Source organism: Corythoichthys intestinalis, chromosome 8 (assembly GCF_030265065.1).
Source record: "Corythoichthys intestinalis isolate RoL2023-P3 chromosome 8, ASM3026506v1, whole genome shotgun sequence".
Lineage (NCBI taxonomy): Eukaryota > Metazoa > Chordata > Actinopteri > Syngnathiformes > Syngnathidae > Corythoichthys > Corythoichthys intestinalis.
In genome coordinates this window covers 11,891,517-11,914,580 of record NC_080402.1, presented here as the reverse complement: position 1 = coordinate 11,914,580, position 23,064 = coordinate 11,891,517, and the positions used below count along the sequence as shown (strand labels likewise).

General features: G+C 38.9%; 2 protein-coding genes across 2 annotated transcripts in view; one reads left to right on the top strand and one right to left on the bottom strand.

The window, feature by feature from the left end:
* The window catches only part of chtf18 (CTF18, chromosome transmission fidelity factor 18 homolog (S. cerevisiae)), a 29,394-nt gene extending 13,607 nt beyond the window's left edge, over positions 1–15,787 (top strand). Inside the window, exons 15-22 of the mRNA XM_057843882.1 lie at positions 4,105–4,219; positions 4,293–4,517; positions 5,957–6,106; positions 6,183–6,313; positions 8,669–8,813; positions 8,901–8,996; positions 9,378–9,447; positions 14,119–15,787. Coding sequence (XP_057699865.1) covers positions 4,105–4,219; positions 4,293–4,517; positions 5,957–6,106; positions 6,183–6,313; positions 8,669–8,813; positions 8,901–8,996; positions 9,378–9,447; positions 14,119–14,240 — 1,054 coding nt within the window. The 3' untranslated portion in view covers positions 14,241–15,787. The remainder of the gene's footprint in view (positions 1–4,104; positions 4,220–4,292; positions 4,518–5,956; positions 6,107–6,182; positions 6,314–8,668; positions 8,814–8,900; positions 8,997–9,377; positions 9,448–14,118) is intronic.
* LOC130920571 (guanine nucleotide-binding protein G(I)/G(S)/G(O) subunit gamma-13-like) lies at positions 14,297–21,780 on the bottom strand. Its single transcript, XM_057843883.1, has 3 exons — positions 21,551–21,780; positions 18,106–18,230; positions 14,297–14,662 (listed from the first exon to the last, which is right to left on the bottom strand). The coding sequence occupies exons 2-3, from the start codon at positions 18,201–18,203 to the stop codon at positions 14,557–14,559; spliced, it is 204 nt and encodes a 67-aa protein (XP_057699866.1). The 5' UTR covers positions 18,204–18,230; positions 21,551–21,780; the 3' UTR covers positions 14,297–14,556.
* Positions 21,781–23,064: the final 1,284 nt, after the last annotated feature.

Genomic DNA, 23,064 nt, shown 5'->3' with positions numbered 1-23,064 from the left:
TCGATAGTAAACTTACCATTCAACAGTAATTAGCCATTAAATATTCAATGAACCGATAGTAGAGATAGAATTCGGATATCGCGAGCACAAGAATCGGCTTCTAATGCCTAGTTTAATGCACTACCTAATATGATAACAATTTAGCTTTTACTTCACATGCTGCGCTTGTGTCATTCACCACACAGCGCACTTAGATTGAGACTGCACGCATATAATATGGACAAGCACCAGTCACAGTCGTGGTTGCCTCAACTTCCCATGCATTTCGGCAGAACCACTACTAGTCGCCGTCATTACCCGATCGTCACGGGCGTGTCATAACAACACGAGAGCAAACAAAACCACTGTAACGCACGCTCCGTAGCGTTTTCTTCCCAGCCCAAAACGAAACTAGTAGTGGCAACGAAGCAATGGACAGTTTGAGCACGGACGCCAGCGACGTGCAGCGATTGATTTTCAACGCACCCAGGAAAACAAAAGTCGGACTTTGATGTGATAAAGGGAGCCAGATCTGTTCGCATGGGACAGAGCTAGTGTGAAGTGTGGAGCGGTACAGAGATCGTGAGTTTTTAACCCTGAAAATAAGTCACTACAATGGTGGAAAGGGCAGCGCGACACTCTGGAGATTTTGTTTCCACGAAACGCAGTCTACTTAAACATGAAGATGTGGATTATTTGATCATCCTCAAGAAAAATCTGCCCTTCAAAAAAGATATGGACAGTGATGAGGAATAAAAAATGTGGAAGCACAGGTATAAGTGAATGACTTTGCTGTGTATAAGGCAGGGGTCGCGTTAACCGAATATTTTCCGTCGTTGACCGATTTTTTAAAACGGTGACGGAAAAAACAGTAGTCCATCCGTCATTTTGACCGGTTGCAATTCCCACCCCAGACCACAGGATGGCGAGTGAGTTTATTAATTAGCTATTGTCTCTCTTGATGGATGACGTTGTTGGCCTTACTCTGAAAAATGTCAAGGCAACTGAGTGTCCGAAGTTTCCTCTAAAAGCCCCAAAACGACGATGGTGTTGATAAAAGAGGTGAAAAAACAGGGACTGCACAAGCGGGCACGCAATTCAAGTCCATGCGCACCAGGAGGAAAGTGTGAGACTACGTTCAGGCCACAGCAGGTGAACTGTTAATTTCATTGTTCCATATGTAGCCTACCTACTGGGGCACAGTCAGCTGTTTTTGTCACTGCGGAGAAAAAGTTACATATTCATCTGCTTGATGTGTGATGGCACGGTGTGGATTCTCTGTTAAGCTTGTTCGGACAGAATATTAATTTAAAATGAATGAAAACTAAATACTATTGAATACGTTGAAGCGGTATGCAATGTTAAGAGTCTTGTTAGCTGTAGGCGCACTATCCTAGACCCCTCACTATCCACTTGCGGGGGCCTGCGCTTGCCAGTGACGTTCCTTATTCTCGCTATATGATTATACAACTTTAACATTTGTTAATGATACGCTCTGTGTGTAGTATCATCCATCGCTTTTCCTTTTTAAATGGGCACTTATAAGCGAACGCAAGAAGTAACAACGGGAACATTTTTAAACGGGCATTTCACGGGAGAGCATTTCGACTCTTCGGCCAATCATATAGCGAGAGCGAGTGGCTAGTGAGGGGACCGCGCGCGGCTCTTAAGTGTCTCTGTCACGTGACTGTCGTAGCCGGTAACGCGGTCGGCCAAATGGACACACAAGTACGGAGGGTGAATTATCCCAAACAAAGGGTTACCACAATGTCATTATCATCATTTTAAAAATTTAATTGACGGGTAAAAATAGATCATGACCGGATTTTTATGACCCTGTCAGTCAAAATGACAGACAACGAAAAAGTCTAGCGCAACCTCTGGTATAAGGTTAAAGAAATGATTATTGACCTGTCTGTCTAAAATGCAATGTTTTTATTCCCCCATTGATACCTGAGTGGTAAAGCATAATTTATCATTTATTTATGATAACACTAGCAGGTTAAATTCTTTTTTTCTAGAGCTGCTGCATATAATTAATATTTTGTTGTTTGTAAGATGTTTACGTTGAAAGTTTGCACTGAAATTACTTACCTCTTTTGTTCAAAACACCAAGAAATACAGTCATTGAATTACTGCACTTTATTGTTGTCTGTCACTGCATTGGTATGAAATTTTGTTGTTTAATTTTGCTATTAGAAATGTGGTCTTTTTTATATGTTTGAAATACTGTACGAACACACACAACAAATGTTTACTATCGTATCATTTTCATTCTGTATCGAACCGTATCGTTCTTAAACTGTATCAAATCGCTCAGCCTTAAAAATTTATCGTTTTTGAATCGAATCGTAACCTGTGTATCTAGATACATATCGAATCGGCCTAATGCCAGAGATTCCCAGCCCGAGTAGAAAGCTGCTTAGAGACGTGTCTTCCTGTACTTTTTCTACTGTTAACGTTAATCCAACTGTGCATTTTGTGCATTTATTCCCTAATTAAAATGTATGTATTTTCTATCTCTTATGATTTAAAAAAATATATTTTTATTTGCAGCCAATGCACATTTTTACCCCCCCAATGTTTCTCACCTGCTGCTCATGTGGCTCATTAACCGCTCTACCCCAAAAGACAGCACCTTTATTGATCAGAAAACACCAGAACAACAACAATAACCACTACTCTCAGTAATGGTTGTCACAAATACCAATGAACCATTGCAGGCGTAATACATAATAACATTCACTACAGTATGAATATCCAGCAGAAATGAATCTTTTAGTAATATTCTGGAAAATTGTACATTTTAAAAAAAATCCAGCATCTTGTTTTGGAGTACTGAAAGCCACAACATATCATCCCAGCACATTTAAATTTGTACATGAAAGTTTAAAAGTTTGAAAGCCAGTTGTGACATCGCAATTGCAAGATTCGTGATTGCCCAGAAGATGGCGCTGTCTCCCCCATAATCATGTCGAATTTTCAATGCAATTTTTGGGGGTTCGAATGAATTTTCCGCATTGAATTGAGGCCTAGAGAGATCAAACCCATCTAAGAACACTCCCAGTTACATAAAGTATACTGTAAAATTTCATCAAAATCCACCCAGCCGTTTCGGAGTCCATAGGGAATGAACACACACAGACAAATTTATATATAAGTACAGATAGAGATTTGTTTAAGAAAAAACAGCCTCTCTGCCTCTCTCCATTTTGTTAAACACAAATGCTCTTAGGTAATAAACAGATGGCAGTCTGTCAAGATAATGTCATTCACCTATTTCAACGTTAGTTTATAAGTTTTACTCAGAATTTATTGTAATTCGTGATAACCTTTGTATTAGGGCTGGATGGTCTGTCAAAAAAAGTACGATTTTTTTTTTTTTCTGTATTGTCCCAATTGTGATTCTGAATTTTTTTTTTTTAAAACACACTACAAAAATCAGATTTGAACTCTCAGTTCTAAAGAATCTAACAAAAAGTTAAAGAAACTTTAAGGTAGTTCAACTTTTTAATAACATGGAAATTAAATATGAAGCAAAATAAAAAGTTTGCTGATTGGCTGTTGTCACACACATTTTTGCCATCTTTCCTTCTGATGAGCATCAGAATGTGCATTTGCACATTGACGTGACTCATCATCGTCAGACTGAGATAACTGCAGCAGCTGGGGAAACCTCCATAAAATAAATAATAAATATCGGTGGAAACTGATTACGCTACACAAGCCCTTTATTGTGCTTGTTATTAACACTTGTGTATGTAAATCTGATCTTGGTAGATTGTTTTCTTCTTGGAAATGAAATGCATGTGTGGCAGCTTTATATATATTTTTTTTTACATAGCGTTTTGACAGTTGCCGTCATATTTTTGCAATCAAAGCCGGAACAGCATTCCGGCCCTGAATCATATACCGGAACTGCGTTCCGGCCCTGAATCATATACCGGAACTGCGTTCCTGACCGTTCTGGCCCACTTTCACCTCTGGTTGTCACCCACATTTTTGCCACATTTGAGTGAGGAAATACACTCGCGGCTAACCACCAAAATCAACCTCAGGGTTTTTGCGATCAATAATCATGGACAAATAATCAATCGCCCAACCATAATGTTTATATGTCTTCAGGAAACGTATTGGTGAGAGGTTTGAGGAAGTTCCTGGATTGGGGGCTGGCGGACAAAGGTTCCAGCATATCCTTGAATTGGCTTCATCTAGTGGAGAGTATGAAAAGGTTTCCCAGGTAATAAATACGTGCTATATTAAAATGTTTTTGTCATACCGATAGCGTCTTGATACTGTTCTCCATCTTTTAGGGTCTATACGATAATTATCTCTCAATGAGGGTGCGAGACCCCAACCTTCAGAGTGTGTGCGACGCTCTGGACTGGATGGGATTTTCTGACCGACTCAACCAAGTCATCATGCACGGGCAGAACTTTACCCTCATGAAGTACCTGCCCTTCCTGTCTGTCGCTTACCATTTCCTGTTCGCACACCCACACGTGCCACGTATCAGCTATCCACACAGCCACCACGAGGTAAATATCTATTTTTGACATGGTCGTAGGGGTGTAAGGGTACACAAAAATCTCGGTTCAGTACGTACCTCGGTTTTGAGGTCACGGTTTGGTTCATTTTCAGTACAGTAAGAAAACAAAATGAAAAATATAAAAGTGCTAGTTGTTTATTACACAGCGTTGTGCTTTCAACAATAGGAACATTAGCCTATACAAAGCTAGAATTCTGCTCAAAAAGTAGCGGGTATTTAAAGATAATCCAACAACAATTTGCCTTTCAGACCCCGCGTATTGGTCAGCTTTATGTCTGAAAGAAAGAAGAAAGAAGTCCTGTGCTAAAGAGAAAAGCAATCCCAATGATAAAGATTTTAACATGTATTTTACGAATGGAAATGCCTCAATGAATCTTTTTTTTTTTTTTATTCCTTAGGAACGGTTTTCAAAAGCTTTATTGGTGGATTTTCTCAAGTTAAAGCGCCACACAGAAATTAATACATTTAATTGTGTAAGCAGGATATGTGTATTATTCTTATTATTTAATTACAGGTGTTTTAGCTCATTTCAATTTATTTTATTTAAATTATTTATTTTATTATGTGTTTATATTTTACAAATGTGATGTAGTATTCATTTATATTGTATATTTTATGTTGTATTACTTTAGTTCCAATGTGAATATTAGTTCCTACTTGTTTTGTTGTGGTAGGAGGGATTTGTATTGAACACGGGGCTGTTTTGGTTATTAATATAGCAGAGAAGACAGCAGTAAATCAACAAAGACAAGTCAGCTGTACCCCGATCTACCACTCAAGAGATCTGATGGACTCAAAAAGTATGTTACGATTATATATTAGTTTGAAAATCAACCGAATCCACCGTATTTTTACACGATTGACTTCCGGTCTGCCCGATCCTAGCTACCGGTAGGAGTATTGACGCAGGAGGGTCGCGTCTCGCGTCAAATAATAAACTTTGCCGTTCTTTTCGCGTGCGTCGCGTTGAGCCGCCTCTGGGACGCGTCTAACACGCGGCCGCACTGCGACTGGTGTGCATTGGCTGATTGACTTTAACGGCCGCGTTTCACTGCGTTCTCGCGGCCACGTTGTCGGGCCGTTGACGTTTCTGGGTTATACTGTCCTACCGTGTTGGTCCTCATTATAGTAGAGAAGACGGAGTAAATATAAAGAAACTGTAACCCGATCGACTCACAGCCTCAAAAAGTAAGGGTTACGTTACGTCAGAAACTCGTTCGGTACGCTTCCATTCCGAACCGAGCACCACGTACCGAAACGGTTCAATACAAATACATGTACCGTTACACCCTTACATGGTAGTGAAGGATTTGGTTTCGGTGCCATTAACAGCGATGGCCGTTCAGTTAGATGTCTATCTCCGTCAGTGAGTTAAAACTGAGTGCAGTGATTCTTCAACTTTTTACGCCAATTACCTGTCTTCGGCAGGCGACCACTCATCTCCAGACCAGCCGGAATGCTCTCTCTACTATGTTGTCCGACATTCCAGCCGGCATCAGAAGCAGGATCAGCCATCTTAACCTCACCTTGGATGTTCTCACACTGCTCCTCGATATCATTTGTCCCAAATTAAGACCCGTATGCGTATAACATCAGCACCCTTAAATCGTCCCCGTAACAAATTTATATCAATAAAATCCTTCGTGTCATCCAGGTGAACCCGCAGTTGTTTAGTCGCAGAGAGAAGGAGCAGATGGGCGAGCTGATCGACACCATGTTGGCGTATAACCTCTCATACCGGCAGGACCGCACGCCTGAGGGACAGTACACGTACATCCTGGAACCGTAAGTGCACACACATACACTGCTGGCCAAAAGTATTGGCACCCCTGCAATTCTGTCAGATAATGCTCAATTTCTCCAGGAAAATGATTACAATTACAAATGCTTTGGTTGTAACATCTTCATTTATTTTGCTTGCAATGAAAAAACACAAAAGAGAATGGGGGAAAAAATGAAATCATTATCATTTACACAAAACTCCAGAAGTAGGCCGGACAAAAGTATTGGCACCCTCAGCCTAATACTTGGTAGTATTAGACAAAAACTGCGAACAACCGCTTCCGGTATCCATCAGTGAGTTTCTTACAATTCTTTGCTGGAATTTTAGACCATTCTTCTTTGGCCAACTGCTCCAGGTCTCTGAGATTTGACGGGTGCCTTCTCCAAACTGCCTCTTTCAGATCCCTCCACAGGTGTTTAATGGGATTCAGGTCTGAATTAATTGCTGGACACTTTAGAAGTCTCCTGTGCTTTCTCTCAAACCATTTTCTACTACTTTTTGAACTGTGTTTTGGGTCATTGTCCTGCTGGAAGACCCATGACATCTGAGGGAGACCCAGCTTTACCACACTGGGCCCTACATTATGCTGCCAGACTTCATAATGCCATGCACACGGTCAAGCAGTCCAGTGCCAGAGGCAGAAAAGCAGCCCTAAAACATCAGGGAACCTCCGCCATGTTTGACTGTGGGGACCGCGTTCTCTTCTTTGAAGGCCTCGTTTTTTTTCCTATAAACTGTATGTTGATGCCTTTTCCCAAAAAGCTCTACTTTTGTCTCATCTCACCGGAGAACATTCTTCCAAAACGTTTTTGGCTTTCTCAGGTAAGTTTTGGCAAACTCCAGCCTGACTTTTTTATGTCTCTGGGTCAGAAGTGGGGTCTTCCTGGGTATCCTAGCGTAGAGTCCCTTTTCATTTAGATGCCGACGGATAATACGGGTTGACACTGTTGTACGCACAGACTGCAGGACAGCATGAATTTGTTTGGATGTTAGTCGAGGTTCTTTTTCCACCATCTGCACAATTTTTCGTTGAAATCTCTCGTCAATTTTTCTTTTCCATCCACATCTAGGGAGGTTGGCCACAGTGCCGTGGGCTTTACACTTATTGATGACACTACGCACGGTAGACACAGAAACATTCAGGTCTTTGGAGATGGACTTGTAGCCTTGAGATTGCCCATGCTTCCTCACAATTTTGCTTCTCAAGTCCTCAGACAGTTCTTTGGTCTTCTTTCTTTTCTCCATGTTCAATGTTGTACTCACAATGACACAGGACAGCGGTTAAGTCAACTTTAATCCATTTTAACTGGCTTCAAGTGTGATTCAGTTATTGCCACCACCTGTTATGTGCCACAGGTAAGTAACAGGTGCTGTTAATGACACACATTAGAGAAGCATCACGATTTTTTTGAAGGGTGCCAATACTTTTGCCCGGCCCTTTTTTGGAGTTTGGCGTAAAATGATAATAATTTAAATTTTTTCCATTTTCTTTTGTGTTTTGTCATTGCAAGCAAAATAAATGAAGATATAACTACCGAAGCATTTGTAATTGCAATCATTTTCCGGGAGAATTTGAGCATTATCTAACAGAATTGCAGGGGTGCCAATACTTTTGGCCAGCAGTGTACGACAATAAAATGTATAAATAATGTATAACTTGTTTCATCAGATTCACACATGCCTGGTTACCACTTTATTTGGTGAATAAAGAAGCCACCATAATGGCAAAGTGAAGGCTACTAGATATATAAAAGAAAAATAATAATAATCGATTGAACCCCGGTTAAGAACCATTACTATAAAGCAATAAAAATACAAAATAATTTTGGCATTATCTACAATTTAGTCGCTATAAAGTTCTCGGCATTTGCTTCACCAATCAATTTATTGATTCAGATTGATGTTGCAATACACCCGACAAATCAGCATTTGATTGAGAGAAAAACATGCTAGCAGTCAAACATGGTCGTGGCACTGTTATGATCTGGGGCTGCTTTGTTACTTTAGGACATGGCCCACATGTTGTAATTTGCACACCCTTGAGCACTTTTTGTTATGCAGCAGAACATCAACCTCAAATATGGCAGCTAGTCTAATAGATTGCAAAAATGTGAAATAAATGGCACACCATTACAGAGATTGATGTTGTGATATTTATAGACACTCATCAGGCAAGCAAGGGTGTTCGTGTGTGTTTGTGTATTGAGGGGGATCAGAGCTAAGAAGATTATCGTTTTAGAGAATGATTAAATCCAGGTTTGATTCCAGATAAATCACAAAAAGTAGAAGTTTACTGCTCCTCAAAGATTGTAAAGTACACTCAATTGCCCTCCATTTGCGCATACTTGTGTCTGCAGACGTGTGGAGGAGGTAGTAAAATTCTCCGGCCTGCCCCCACGTCGCCAATTGACCTATCAGGCCAAACAAACCATCAGCAGAGAGATGGAGCAGGAGAAAATGAGGAGGGCAGAGCAACTCATATTACAGCGGAATCCCACAGTGGTGACATTTTTATTTTCTATAATCCTAGTCATACTCGTGAGTACTTAGTTACAATATACAGTACCTTTTTTTGCGTGTGTGACGCAGAAAGAGGCAGAGAAGGTGAACGCTGCTCCCAAACCAAAAAGGAACCATCATCAGAGATTGGAAAATATTGTCAAACACGCCACAGTGGAGCCCAGGGTGAGATACTTGTTTAGTATATTGGCATTTTATTTGTTATCTTTTTAGTATTAAAATAATTAATAAATAACGATGATGAATGCAAATGAAAAAAAAAACTCATATAGTAAATATAATGGATAAAAGTATGATTAATACTATAGTGGTGATGATGGTTGAGAGAATAGCATTGCTGTCTTTATAAATAGAAATGAGGACAATGAAACATCAACTGGGATTTAATCCCTCATGCTGAACTGGTTAAATTCGGCTAATATGACAGCAATGATGACCTCTATTTTCATGTAACATTTTCTTATTGTCATGTTTCTGCCCAGAATAAAGTTTTACTATTTTTGACCTGCAAACTCTCCATGAACTCTCTATTTTGCATTCTAACAGCAAGAGGTGGACTTTTTCGGCCGCCCAGTTGCACCCAAACAGACGCCGGCAAAGCCATCCTCTGACACAGGTTAGTTAAGATTGCACATTTAGGGCCGCCACAAACGATTATTTAGCTGACTATTCACCGATTACTGGGATGAGTTTGTATATGGCGGAAAACACAGACAAGACTGAAAAAGCAGTTTCTGTTCTTGCACTCCTCTTTAAAAGAAACTGCTGTATTTTAAGCCAAAACAACTGTTGTGTTTGATAGAACAATATGTTTAAATGCTGCCATAGCAGATTCATGGCGCCTGAAGCCCCCGAACTATTTTTAAATTGTTCCGTTTTACCCTGAAAACCCCCGTTTACAGATGTCACACAACCGCTTTTGTTTTAACCCAGCCATAAAACTAAGGTAATTCATTATATTTATTATTCAAAATGTCTGTCATTTTTAGCTTAGAATCATTAATTGATATATATATTTCGTTTAAAAAAAACAAAAAGGACTTTAAAAAATTATTCACTAGCATATTTTAAACTGTTAAACAAATGACGTCACAATGAAAAAAATGGCGTCTGTAAAAAAGTCATGGATGTCTACCTCATAACTATCGCTTAATTGTATTTTTTGTTGTTGTTGTTGGTGTCGTATTTTCTCCAATATGTTAGATGATAAATAATCGATCCAAACAAAGAAAAATTGAAATAAAAACGTTTAAAGGGGTAAATATATCAAAAGGAAAATATCGACCATTCCTTAATGTCTGCGATTTCTGCATCGCGACCCTTGTTATATTGCCATGTTTCACCCATAAAATCCAACTGTGGACATTCACAACTGTGTTTCGACACTCAATGATACATTCTACTTGGAGTTTTTGGATCGAAACAAGGTAAGCACGCGATAATATCTCGTTAAAGTTGTGGCGTCTGTAATTCTGCTGTCGCATGCTCTCGCCTCCAGATAGGGTTTTGCTGTTTAAAAAACTTTTTTTTTTTTTTTCAAAATGCCCTCCTGTTCAAAATTTTTCTTCCCCCAGAAAATGGAGATTTTACATGCGTATCGGACAATTTTGAAATTTGGCCAAATTGGGGGTCTCAGGGCGCAACTTCAAGTCACCTGAGTATTTTCCGCCATATACTTTTAAAATATTTACGGTTTCTTTTTGTATTAAAAAGAAATAAATACGAGTAAAAAAAAAATCAACTGAAATGATATTAAATAATTATATTTACTGTTTCTTTTTGTATTAAAAAGAAATTAATATGAGTAAAAAAAAATAACTAAAGTTATATTAAATAATTAATATAATTGAGTGTATATTTAGTTTTTTCCCCATTGTTTTTAATTTATGGTAAATGTTCTATTTTTGTTTTAATCATTGAAAACATCATATAAATAGCAGATTTAAATGAGATTATTTACTATTTTTCCCCAGTTAAAAAAAATACATGAAAAAAAATTACACTAAAACCCTGAAATTACATTAAAATTTAATGTGTTCCCTTTTTTGTTTTTTTTTATTAAATTTTTCAAATGAATAAAATACAAATTTTTAAATGAAAACAACATTTACTGTTTTTTTCCCTATTTGGGGGGGGGGGGACAATTCAGGTATACATACTCGATTTACGCGATTTCGACTACGACGTCGGAGTCTCATCCGCCATTTTGCCTCCAGGTTTTTTTGGGCGGGGGTCATATAAACAGCACCTTATTGTACCTTACAGTATCCTTTTTAATATGACGTGTTCTATCCTCAGTTCCTCACTAAATGTGAAGTTGTTCAGCTTTACAGACAGCAAACAAGGCAATTGCGCTTTTTGAAGCTTTTTACTACCTTCACTTTTGACAATTTGTAAAGCCGTAACACACATATGTGCACTACTGTGCAAAACGATACGCATTTTAACAATAAAACACGACACAAAATACCGGTAGTTGGTGTTCAAAAGTCCATCTAATCGGATCAATATTTAAATTTAGTAGATTGAATTAGCCTAATTTGCCCAACAAAAGTCCATTAGTTTAAATGCTACGAATACTAACGTATTTACAATTCTCACAGCAAATCGCTCACTCGTAACTCCACAAACTGTAGCTGTAAACTTAATTATAAATGCATACACAAACATGTATTAGCTGAAACAACTTACAGCCTTATGTGGATCAAACCAGAGTGCAGCTATCTTTATCCATGTCAGACTGAGAAGTCTGCTTCTCAGTCATACGAGGCGACAGTCCAGCCAGACCCAAAGTTGCCACCAGAGGGCAGTGTACCATCCGTCATTACCCCTCATTCACTCCCAGCCATTTCCCCCTTCGCTCCCGGCCGTTTTACAGGATTTTTACTGATTTTGCAAGGCCCACAGAAAATTCTGTTCTATTGCTATATAAACATGGAACCCACCAAAAGAAAGATTAGACTATCTTCTTTCAGCAGGAAAAAAGTAAGTTCATATCTTTTTCCATTGTTTAGATATCAGCATTAGAAAATAGCCTAGTTTGAGCAATTTTCCAATTTCTGATGAAAAAACAAGAGAAATTGAGCTTTTTGTTAAAGCATACATTTAAAACATAACTTTGATTTTAACACAGCTATTTTTTGCTTTTGTGACATCCCAAACATCTGAATAATGTTTTCCTTCTACAAAATAACATAAACAACAAGACAAATAGAGCGTTTGATCACAAAGTAACAATTTATTTACACATAACTAAACTATTGATCTGAGAGATGACGCTGTTGTGGCCGCGGCTGTATCGGCAGACGGGGTAAATTTTTCCCTCATCGCCGCCTGTCTCTCATCAAGATAGATTTTTTTGAATCTTTCTTTTGTAGTGACCACTACCTCATAACAGAATTCCCCTAGGGAACTTGTGTGGGGCATGTGCCTTGTGTTTACATCGTTCTTCACATTTTCCTCACGCTTCTTACTTCTTCTAACTTCAGTTTCCTGACTATTTCTCTTCATTCATTTCCTTACATGGTCCGATATGAGTTCTTACCAAATGCGCTACTGCCCTCCAGTGGCCAGTTTTATTGCTTTAAAATGGATTTCGTGCGTTGCGCTTTGGAGCAAAGTTGCATCAGAACCTAGAGATGTCTCTAGTGGAAAAAAAGACTTATACAGTGGGGCAAATAAGTATTTAGTCAACCACCAATTGTGCAAGTTCTCCTACTTGAAAAGATTAGAGAGGCCTGTAATTGTCAACATGGGTAAACCTCAACCACGAGAGACAGAATGTGGAAAAAAACCCCAGAAAATTATATTGTTTGATTTTTAAAGAATTTATTTCCAAATTAGAGTGGAAAATAAGTATTTGGTCACCTACAAACAAGCAAGATTTCTGGCTGTCAAAGAGGTCTAACTTCTTCTAACGAGGTCTAACGAGGCTCCACATGTTACCTGTATTAATGGCACCTGTTTTAACTCATTATCGTATAAAAGACACCTGTCCACAACCTCAGTCAGTCACACTCCAAACTCCACTACGGCCAAGACCAAAGAGCTGTCGAAGGACACCAAAGACAAAATTGTAGACCTGCACCAAGCTGGGAAGACTGAATCTGCAATAGGTAAAACGCTTGGTGTAAAGAATCAACTGTGGGGGCAATTATTAGAAAATGGAAGACATACAAGACTACTGATAATCTCCCTTGATCTGGGGCTCCGTGCAAGATCTCACCTCGTGGCGTCAAAATGATAACAAGAACGGTGAGCAAAAATCCCAGAACCACACGGGGGGACCTAGTGAATGACCTCCAGAGAGCTGGGACCACAGTAACAAAGGCTACTATCAGTAACACAATGCGCCGCCAGGGACTCAAATCCTGCACTGCCAGATCTGTCCCCCTTGCCCAAGAAAGTACACGTCCAGGCCCGTCTGCGGTTCGCTAGAGAGCATTTGGATGATCCAGAAGAGGACTGGGAGAATGTGTTATGGTCAGATGAAACCAAAATAGAACTTTTTGGTGGAAACACAGGTTCTCCTATTTGGAGGAGAACACCATACCCACTATGAAGCATGGGGGTGGAAACATCATCCTCTGGGGCTGTTTTTCTGCAAAGGGACCAGTGTTGAAAGTATTGAGATGAACTTTTGGTATTGACCAAACACTTATTTTCCACCATGATTTGCAAATAAATTCTTTACATATCAAACAATGTGATTTTCTGTTCCCCCCCCCCCCCCCCCCCCCCCCCCACATTCTGTCTTTCATGGTTGAGGTTTACCATGTTGACAATTACTGGCCTCTCTAATATTTTCAAGTGGGAGAACTTGCACAATTAGTGGTTGACAAAATACTTATTTGCCCCACTGTAAATACGTTTTTGGGACACTGAAACAATTAAAAATAGAACGTATTTATACGTTTTTTGGTAGAAAATGAGTTAAACAAAATACTTTTGGACTTTTTGGATAGGTATTTTGGGGTACTTAAAAGGGTTAATTCCGACTTGTGCGGAAATTCGGGTTAAGTCGCCAGCATATGAACAAAACTTGTGCGTAACCAGGGGACTACCTGTCTTTAGAGTTTTGACAGAGTATTTAGTTTTTGTCCCTCTTAAAAAACGTAAATAAAGAGAATACTTTTAGGAGGCTCAAAAAAAGTACTGAATTTGGTCAATTCTTAAAACAAGGATGTCTCCAATCTTAACCTTAATTGGATTAAACATGGCAACCCTACTGAGAAGTGAACTGTCTGGACAGGATCTTTCAAGAAATTCACTCTTTCGCTCTCTGCAGGCCAGAAGTGCGCCGTGCTCGCCATGGGGAAGGCAGTGGGCAACAGCGACGTGTGGTTCCGCTTCAACGAAGGCATGTCCAACGCTGTGCGGCGGAACGTTTACATCCGGGAACTCCTTTAACCCCACCTACGACCACCAAAGCAAGGAAAAAAACCAACCTATTCGGTTCTGTTAAATTCTAAACAGTCTTTATTTTTGATTGACAGTGTAAACAAACATCTAAAAAGCTACTCGGTGCTGTTCACATACATACACACACACTGCAGTCTTAAAATAAGAGCGTTCAAAGTGTTCAAATAAATAAATAGTCATAGCAGTAGCGCGCATGTGTGTGTGCCTGTGTGGTTCTAGTGCAGCGTAACTGAGTGCACATTGTTGTTGGTGCATCCGTGCAATAACTGTGGAGTTACAGTATGTTGGAATGGGAGTGTGATCATCAGAGGATCACACACTTGCCCTTCTCCACCCAGGGATTGGCTCGCATCAGCTCAGGGTTCAGGAAAGGATCCTCGCATACGCAGCTCTCGATCCACTTCACAAGCCTGCAGGAAAAACACACTTTAGTCAGAGCAAGCTTCATCATAGACAACAAGGTGAGCTGTACTAAATGATTCATAGAGTATTGCTGTGGTAGTTAGAATAAGTACCGTATTTTTCGGACTATACTGAATTTAAGTCGCACCAGCCAAAAAATGTGCAATGAAAAGGAAAAAAAACATATAAGTTGCATCGGAGTATAAGTAGCATTTTTCGGGGGAAATTTATTTGATAGAATCCAGCACCAAGAACAGACATGTCATCTTGAAAGGCAATTTAAAATACAATAGAAAACAACAGGCTGAAGGTGTACAGTATGCTAACATTACATGATGCTCGAAGTTAGATCGGGCCTAAAAAATCCAGCCCAATCCAACCGGCCCGCGGGTATTAAAGCCCGAAGCGACTTGATTTGCTTGCCCGGGCCCGACCCCCCGAAATTTTGTTTTATTTGTGAAGACTCAGGAGAAGGAGGAAATGCAGGGATGCGATGCGTGGTTGCGTTTTCTGTGATCACGTTTCTGACTATGAAGTGTATATATCCATAATGATAACAAAGTAAAGCCAGTCTTTTGTAACGATTTCTCCCAGTTAAACAAGACTGTAAGATGGATATTAAATCAATATTTATATCTTTTAATTTTGCATATCTGTTCTAACAGGCAGATAGTGGATTTGACATTTTAATCTCGAGTTGGTAGAAAAAAAACGTTTTCTCAATGTTTAAATAGTCTGCATATTTTTATGATCATTATAAATGCATTTACACAACGAAATAACGCTGGAAAAGTTTGTTAAATGTATTTCTCGTATGAGACCAAAGCGCCACATTCATTTACATTCAGCGAAGCCGACACAGGTTTCCGTATAGCACCTTCAACAATCTATTTGAATCCTTTCCATATCCCACTCCTACCGCAGTTGTTTGCTTTTCAATTCCCCTGTCATTAGTTTGTTTTTCACTCCTATAGCTGCTCTATATCGAAAAGGATGCTCGCGGAGGGTGCCGCAGGGCGCTGGGGGGAAGATTGAAAAGAGAGCCACTGCGTTCACGGGCGCAGGCATGCATAGCGCCTTCTCTGTTTTATCCAAATTATTTTATTTAACATCCATACATCGTTTTAGTATAAATATATAAATATATTAGGGGTGTCAAACGATAAAAATTTTTAATCGAGTTAATTACAGTTTAAAAATTAATCGTAATTAATCGCAATTCAAACCATCTATAAAATATGCCATATTTTTCTGTAAATTATTGTTGGAATGGAAGGATGAGACACAAGATGGATATATACATTCAACATACGGTACATAAGTACTGTATTTGTTTATTATAACAATAAATCAACAAGATGGCATTACCATTATTAACATGTTAAAGCGATCCATGGATAGAAAGACTTGTACTAACATTTATCTTTTAAGAACTACAAGTTTTAGAAATTTTATATTAAAACCCCTCTTCATGTTTTCGTTTTAATAAAATTTGTAAAAATTTCAATCAAAAAATAAACTAGTAGCCCACCATTGTGTATGCCAATTATTACCTACACAATGCTCATGGGTGCTGAAGCCTATAAAATCAGTCGCGCCCAAGCGCCAGCAGAGGGCGACAAAATTCCGAAAAACACAACAAGTACACATTTCACTGTGCCGTCATTTTAATGTTTGAGAGGGGCATGTGCGTTAATTGCGTCAAATATTTTAACGTGATTAATTTTAAAAATTCATTACCGCCCGTTAACGCGATAATTTTGACAGCCCTAAAATATATACCTATTTTTAAAAAGTTAGCGAGAGAAGTTGCCCTGACCCGACCGTAAATAATCACACACAAGTCGCTCCAGAGCAGCGGTCCCCAAACTACGGCCCGCCTCCACATTTGGTCCGGCCCCCTGAACTTTTTTGTTTTTTTCAATAGGCCTATTGTTATTTATTCCCTGGCTTTTTTTCTGTGAAGAACCCAGAGACGGTTATTTGGTTATTATCTATTTAATTAAAAGTGTTATTATATTATATTATTATTTTTATTTTATGTACTTTTTTTCCGTGAAGAATCCAGAAAGGGTTATTTGATTGTGGCTATCTGAAAAACAATAAATTTTTACATTTAGGCACTCCTGCAATCGTCACACCTTTTCTGTTACAAACTGACCCCGGCCCCTCATCAGAGAAGGGAAAAGTTTTGTGGCCCTCACAGGAAAAAGTTTGGGGACCCCTGCTCCAGAGTATAAGACGCACCCTCTGCCAAACTTTGGAAAAAAAACTGTGACTTATAGTCCGAAAATTACGGTAGCGATGCAATGAAAATCTAGTGTCCGAAACGTGACTAAAAACGCAATTTCGATTCGGGTAGGAAATGCTTTTTTTCAATTTCAAATTTTGTCTACCGAAACCAAAAATTGCTTTGGCACAAGTAGTGTGCACTTCTTGAGTCATTCGAGCAGTGAATGAGGATGTGTGGTTTCAGTGCATCTATTAGTTGGCACTTAAAGTGGAAGAGCCACTCTTACATTCACTTCCCATCTTTAGATCTTCTCTCTTTTGACACCTTTGTGCAGCTAAAAATCGGCTTTGGAAACGAAGTGACTCAATATAAACAGGATGTGACCCTGAAATGCCTCCATATCTATGGAAAGTGGCCCAATATGAACAGGAATTGATGCCGAAATGCCTCAAAATGAACAGGAAGTGACACAATTTACCATCATAACAGCAAAGCTACCATTGCAATTCCTCCAGAAATGGCCTTTTCTTATTTTGCTGTCACGTTGACTTGATTGCAACTAAGTAAGCACAACTACAAGGTGCGTTCAGTGGCCACTCTGAGAAAAAAAATGATCCCTTCAAATCAAGGGCCTTGGTTTAGTCTCAACATTGGTAGGGACGATATAACAGCATAACCTCGATGTACACTTTTTGCTGGGGACGGGACATTAATAAGACCAAACAAATCTGGTGAACAGGAGTCAAGATTACATTTCTCACAGATATGAACCTATTCGATTGATGGGCTAAATGATCAATGCAAAATTGAATCTGTATCGACGTATACTAACTTTCATTTGTATTGTTTCAGGTCATACACCATTCAATTCCAACCTTTGTTTTGAAAAACTACTAAAAAAATTTGAAAAGTTCCAGAATAAATGGATTTTAATGGCACATTTAAATTGTGGAATTTCCCAGTCTTAACGGACTAGGCATCCAATACCGTCAATGTAAGCCATATAGTTAACTGAGACACTATTATGGTGGAAGATTTTGGTAGCAACTTGTTGGTTCCTTTTATTTTTTTGAACATTGACACCTTTTTAAAACGATATCTCGATTCTTGGCAGGAGCATATCGATAACCTTTTGGGATACAAAGTATCACGATATATCACCATTTCGATATTTTGTCAAACTTCTACGAGCCAAATATGTGTTGTGTTTGTGCTTACTCAGTAACTGTGATGGAGGACTTCTCCCTGTTGATAGCCAGCTGGTACTGAAGCGATTCCACTTCCCTCCGCATTTGGGGAACGTCCAAGTCGTCCATCGTCGATATTGATTAGGGCTACCAGAACTATAAAATAGAAATGAAGTGTTATTGAAGCTCCTCTGGTGTCAGGACATTCATTTTAGAGTCTAAAGAGAATCAAATGAATGAGAGAAAGTGAGCCCATACATGTAATCACTCATAATTGCCCAAATCGTCTTTTTTCCCCCCATTGAAATTGAGAAAAAAAAAAAAATTTCAATCTTACACATATTTTGATAAATAAAATGTTTCTAATACTAAACGAGTACGTAAGTATGAAATGTTTGCATTACTGCAGCATTTTTTTTTTGCTGGTCTCAACATTGGTAGGGACGATATAACAGCATAACCTGCATTTACACATTTTCTGGGGATGGGACATTATTGTATTGACTTATACTAACTTTCATGTGTATTGGTTCAGGTGATACGCCGTCGGATTCAAACCTTTGTTTTCTAAAACTACTAAAGAAAAAATTTGAAAACTTCCAGAATAAATATCTGGATTTCATTAGCAAATTTAAATTGCAGTATCTGAACATAAATTTTATTAGGACATACAATAAATACACACTTGTTATTAATCTCTCAACTATCCAGAAATGCAAAAATAAACATTTGTCTTAAAACCACTCAACATTGTTTGTCTCAATAAAAAACATAACTGAAAAAATGTATAGAATATAACAAAAATAAAATTGGAGTCTTCCTTCAGGTAAAACACAACTGCTCTTGTCCACAAGCACAGCTAAACTCAACAATAAATAAAAACTTTTTACCCCGACTATGATTAATGTATAATTATCTGAAAAAATGTCTGCATAGGGTGAAAAAAAAGTTTTAAATAATGTAGTAAACAAATTTAAATACATTAGTGCTGCAACGATTGACCGATTAACTTGAGTAATTTCATCAGAAAAAAATTGGAATTTTGCTACTTCGAGTATTCGTTTAATTAAAGTGGCGTGGTAATGGTTTGTTTTGAACGTGTTTGCATTTAGTGTTACTGATTTGGGTGGATACACCGCCCTCTAGTGGCAACAGTGAATAGGGCATAACTCATTTCACATGGCTGAATCCAGCTGCTCCCTTTTAAGACCAACATCAGCTAAGTTTTTGTTTGAGCTAATATTTTTTCAATGCATTTGTAATTTAGTTTATAGGTATATTTAGCCGTTTGTTGTAGGAATATGTGTTTGAACCATTTGTTAAGATCATTGTTAAAAAAAAGCATTAGCATTTAAGCTAGCAGACTTTTTCTATGCAAGTTAGCTAATTGTTCTTTTGTTGGACTCAGATCCTCATTTTTTAATTTTTAATACCATTTGAGGCTCAGCTCAGGCATTGTAATTTTTTTTGTTCCTTATCCGATTACTCGATTATTCAAACTAACTAGTTCATCGATTAATCAACTACTAAAATAATCCTGCAGCCCTAAAATACATTTTAAATGAATGCAAGAAACATAATGAAAATAATTCACTTAATAATGGTAGGGTCAATTCAATTCTTACAACATATGGGAAGCATTGGCGCCAACAGGGGGTGGCATAAATTGGTTGGCCACCCCACTGGCCACCCCGCTTGCCAGTATATCGTTAGATTGTTGTAGCATTCGCGGTACGACTCACTCACCATTGCCGCAAACAGCCTACAATGGCGCCGTTTTACTTATATACAAAGATAAGAGAAAGTGTCAAGTGAGTGGAGTAGATACAAGCATTCATTGGGGCTGTGCTTTTAATTGGCAAAAGCTTTGTCATCTCTCCCACAGTAACTATAAATATTGTGGGAGGCGACATGGGGACGAATGACAGGAGTTGATCTTGTAGTGTACCCAACGCAAAAAAGATATAGCATTTGCAGCCACCACACACAGTCATGGTTGCACCACTTCACATCATGCATTTGGGCAGAACAGTTAAGTCGCTACAGTATCATTTACTGAAAGCTCAACAAATAGACTAGATGGCAATATTTAGTCATAATATACAAAACAAACTCACATTTATCCTTTAAGAATCACAAGTCTTTCTATCCGTGGATCACTTTCACAGAAAGAATGTTAATAATGTTAATGCCATCTTGTGGATTTATTGTTATAATAAACAAATACAGTACTTATGTACAGTATGTTGAATGTATATATCTGTCTTGTCTTATCTTTCCATTCCAACAATAATTTACAGATAAATATGGCATATTTTAGATAGTTTGAATTCCGATTAATTACAATTAATAAATTTTTAAGCTGTAATTAACTCGATTAAAATTTTTAATAATTTGACAGCCCTAGTTAAATGTACACCTTATGCCTAATATATACATAACAGATACACATACAGAATTGTTGTGGAACTCAAAATGTTGACTGGACAGCTATGGACTATGCACATTAAATCATTAGTAACATCAAATATCACAAAATATACCAAAGTATACCAGTAGCCGTGTCCTTAAGTCTTTTTGATAGTTTTCCTCTGACCTTTTTACTGCAATAATGTAATGAAAACCTGAAATTATGGCTTTTAGTTTTGGCCACCCCAAGATTTTAAGTGGCCCCATCTGGCCACCCCTATGAAAAATTTCTGGAGGCGCCACTGATGGGAAGACAATCTAAATGACCTTCACGGTATAACCGAACTCATTATATAATGCAAATAAGGTTGCTTAAAAGTTGTTGGGGAAATTTTGAGCATCCTGAAAAGTTGGTAGTGTCATGTCCCTACCATCCCTATGCATACCTTGGGGTCACCTCTTGAACATTTTGGGTGCTCTGAAGAATTAAACAGAAAAGCTCAGTGCTTATTTTAGCACCTCTCAATATGCCTAAAAATGTGACTATCATCAAGTTATATTTAGCCCATAGCTGCCATTGCTGATGATAGACGTCAAAACGAGACCGATCTGTTGAAACGATTTGGACATCTATTGACGTCAATGGCACTGAAACAATCATCCATTGCCAGATCTTGCAGTTCAAATGCATTAGACGTGTATCAGTCGAATGCAGCTATTGAGTTAAAAGAGCTATCCGAATTAAAGTGTGCCCCACCCTGCCTGGATGCGGCTTCTGAAGCCGGAAGAGGCCGCATCCGAACCGCAGATCACGGATCTCTTTCCCACAACACCCCCCCATCTGCTTAATGGATCTCGCCTAAGTAGGTCGACTCCCGTCTCCCATCAGCATCCGCCTCTCGATGGCTCTGTCACGGCCAGTCGTTCCACGAAATATCACCGTTTACAATGTCTCGTACCACGTTGCCCCCACCCTTCATTAAATAATAATAAGCATATTAAGACCCCAAATTCTCGTTTGGGGTTATATTTAGTTAGACCAAACCCGTTCGAGCATCGCGGCCTACCGGAAAGTGCGCCTGGGTACAGGAGCCGATAGCGGGCGAAGACGAAGCTGGACGGCCGGTGAAGGGCTCTGTCGTCGGGAGGAGTCGCTCCGGTAGTCCGGTCTCGGTTAGAAAGTGGTAGATGAGGATGCGGCGTTATATTTGGGCACTCCCAGCGTTTAGCGACTGGATGCGGGAGGACGTAAGGGGCGTGTCGGCCGCCTGCTTTGACTGGCAAAGCGTGCGCGCACCTGTATGCAAACGTGAGGCGCGCGCACGCAAATGAAGACTCAGGACAATCGAGGGGCGCCCTTCAAACACGCGAGGTCGTTTTTATTACCCGTGGCTGCTATTGACGGCGCAAGACGTCCAATCCATTTTGACCGGAGGGGCTCCGCCTCCCAGTCAAAATGGATTGGACGTCTAGTACCGTCAATTGAGCTGAAACGTGAGCTTTCACGGTCAGATATCATAGGTGGAGTTTGACTTTTGTGGCAGGGGAGGCAAAAATGTTGATGACCACGAAACGCAATGTCAGCACTAAAATTAACTTACAAGATATATGTGTGGTTAGTATCTTAGCCCATGCTCGTACACACAGGCATCCCAGCTTTGTGTGAGTGCGCGTGCGTTTGGGTGTTTTACCTAGTGCACGCCACATCCGTTTTGACTGAATATTCCGGCCAGGCACATTTATAATTAAACTTTGAAAATGAGCTTTTTTTTTGTTTGTTTGTTTGTTTCCCATCATTTTTTTAGGGTTAACGTCTTTAGTGAAGCAAACTTAAACTCGCGCTCAGCATTTTGCCGGTGCTCGCCGTCGTTTCATGGTCCACATCTTCAATCCTTGGTTCTCGCTCAGTTGTTGTTGCTTTTGAAAGCTTAGGTTTGAAAAAAATTACATATATCCATCTTGCCTCTTCTGTCCTCAGGTGTTTTTTTTGGGGGGGGCTAAGCAAAGCAAATCACCCTGTCTAAGGTGCTAGTCACATGATCTGTTTAAAAAATAATTTTGACCCAGTATGAAAATATTTTTTTGTAGATTTCATTTATTTTGTTGTTAAGCAATAAACAACTTTAACAGACAACATTTTACCGACAAAGTCTTAATTTTTAATTCATATTTTGGTAAGTCAATTATATGCAATAACATTTTTTCCTAATATCCTCGTATGTCAGTCCTCCCAGTTCAGATGAATTGGACGTTTAGCTTACAATGGCAGGCAATGAATTAAATACTATGACTTTTCGTTTAAAAATTAACTTGTTATTGAGGGCCATAACCAGTGTTTGCTTTTAATTGTTTATCAATTTATATTTTTCATTTAACCCCTTTAGACCCGGATTTTTTCTGCTGGGTAAAAAAAAAAAATCCACTGATTATTACTCAAACACCAGAACAAAGTGCAATTCTTTGGTCGGGAATATTTCATGCTTTTATTGGTTATTTTTAACGTTAATGTGCTTTTGATGAGAAATGTGCACTTTACATGGTCCTTTTTGAGGTTGAGTTTGGTCAGCCGTTTTCAGAGCCA

What these genes read in the sequence shown, in the direction of transcription:
- LOC130920571 (XM_057843883.1), bottom strand. Translation starts at nt 18,203, where the DNA reads ATGGACGACTTGGACGTTCCCCAAATGCGGAGGGAAGTGGAATCGCTT. An exon ending in TCCTCCATCACAGTTACTGA is followed by an intron (nt 14,663 to 18,105) that starts GTAAGCACAAAC and finishes TTTTTCCTGCAG; the next exon opens with GCTTGTGAAGTGGATCGAGA.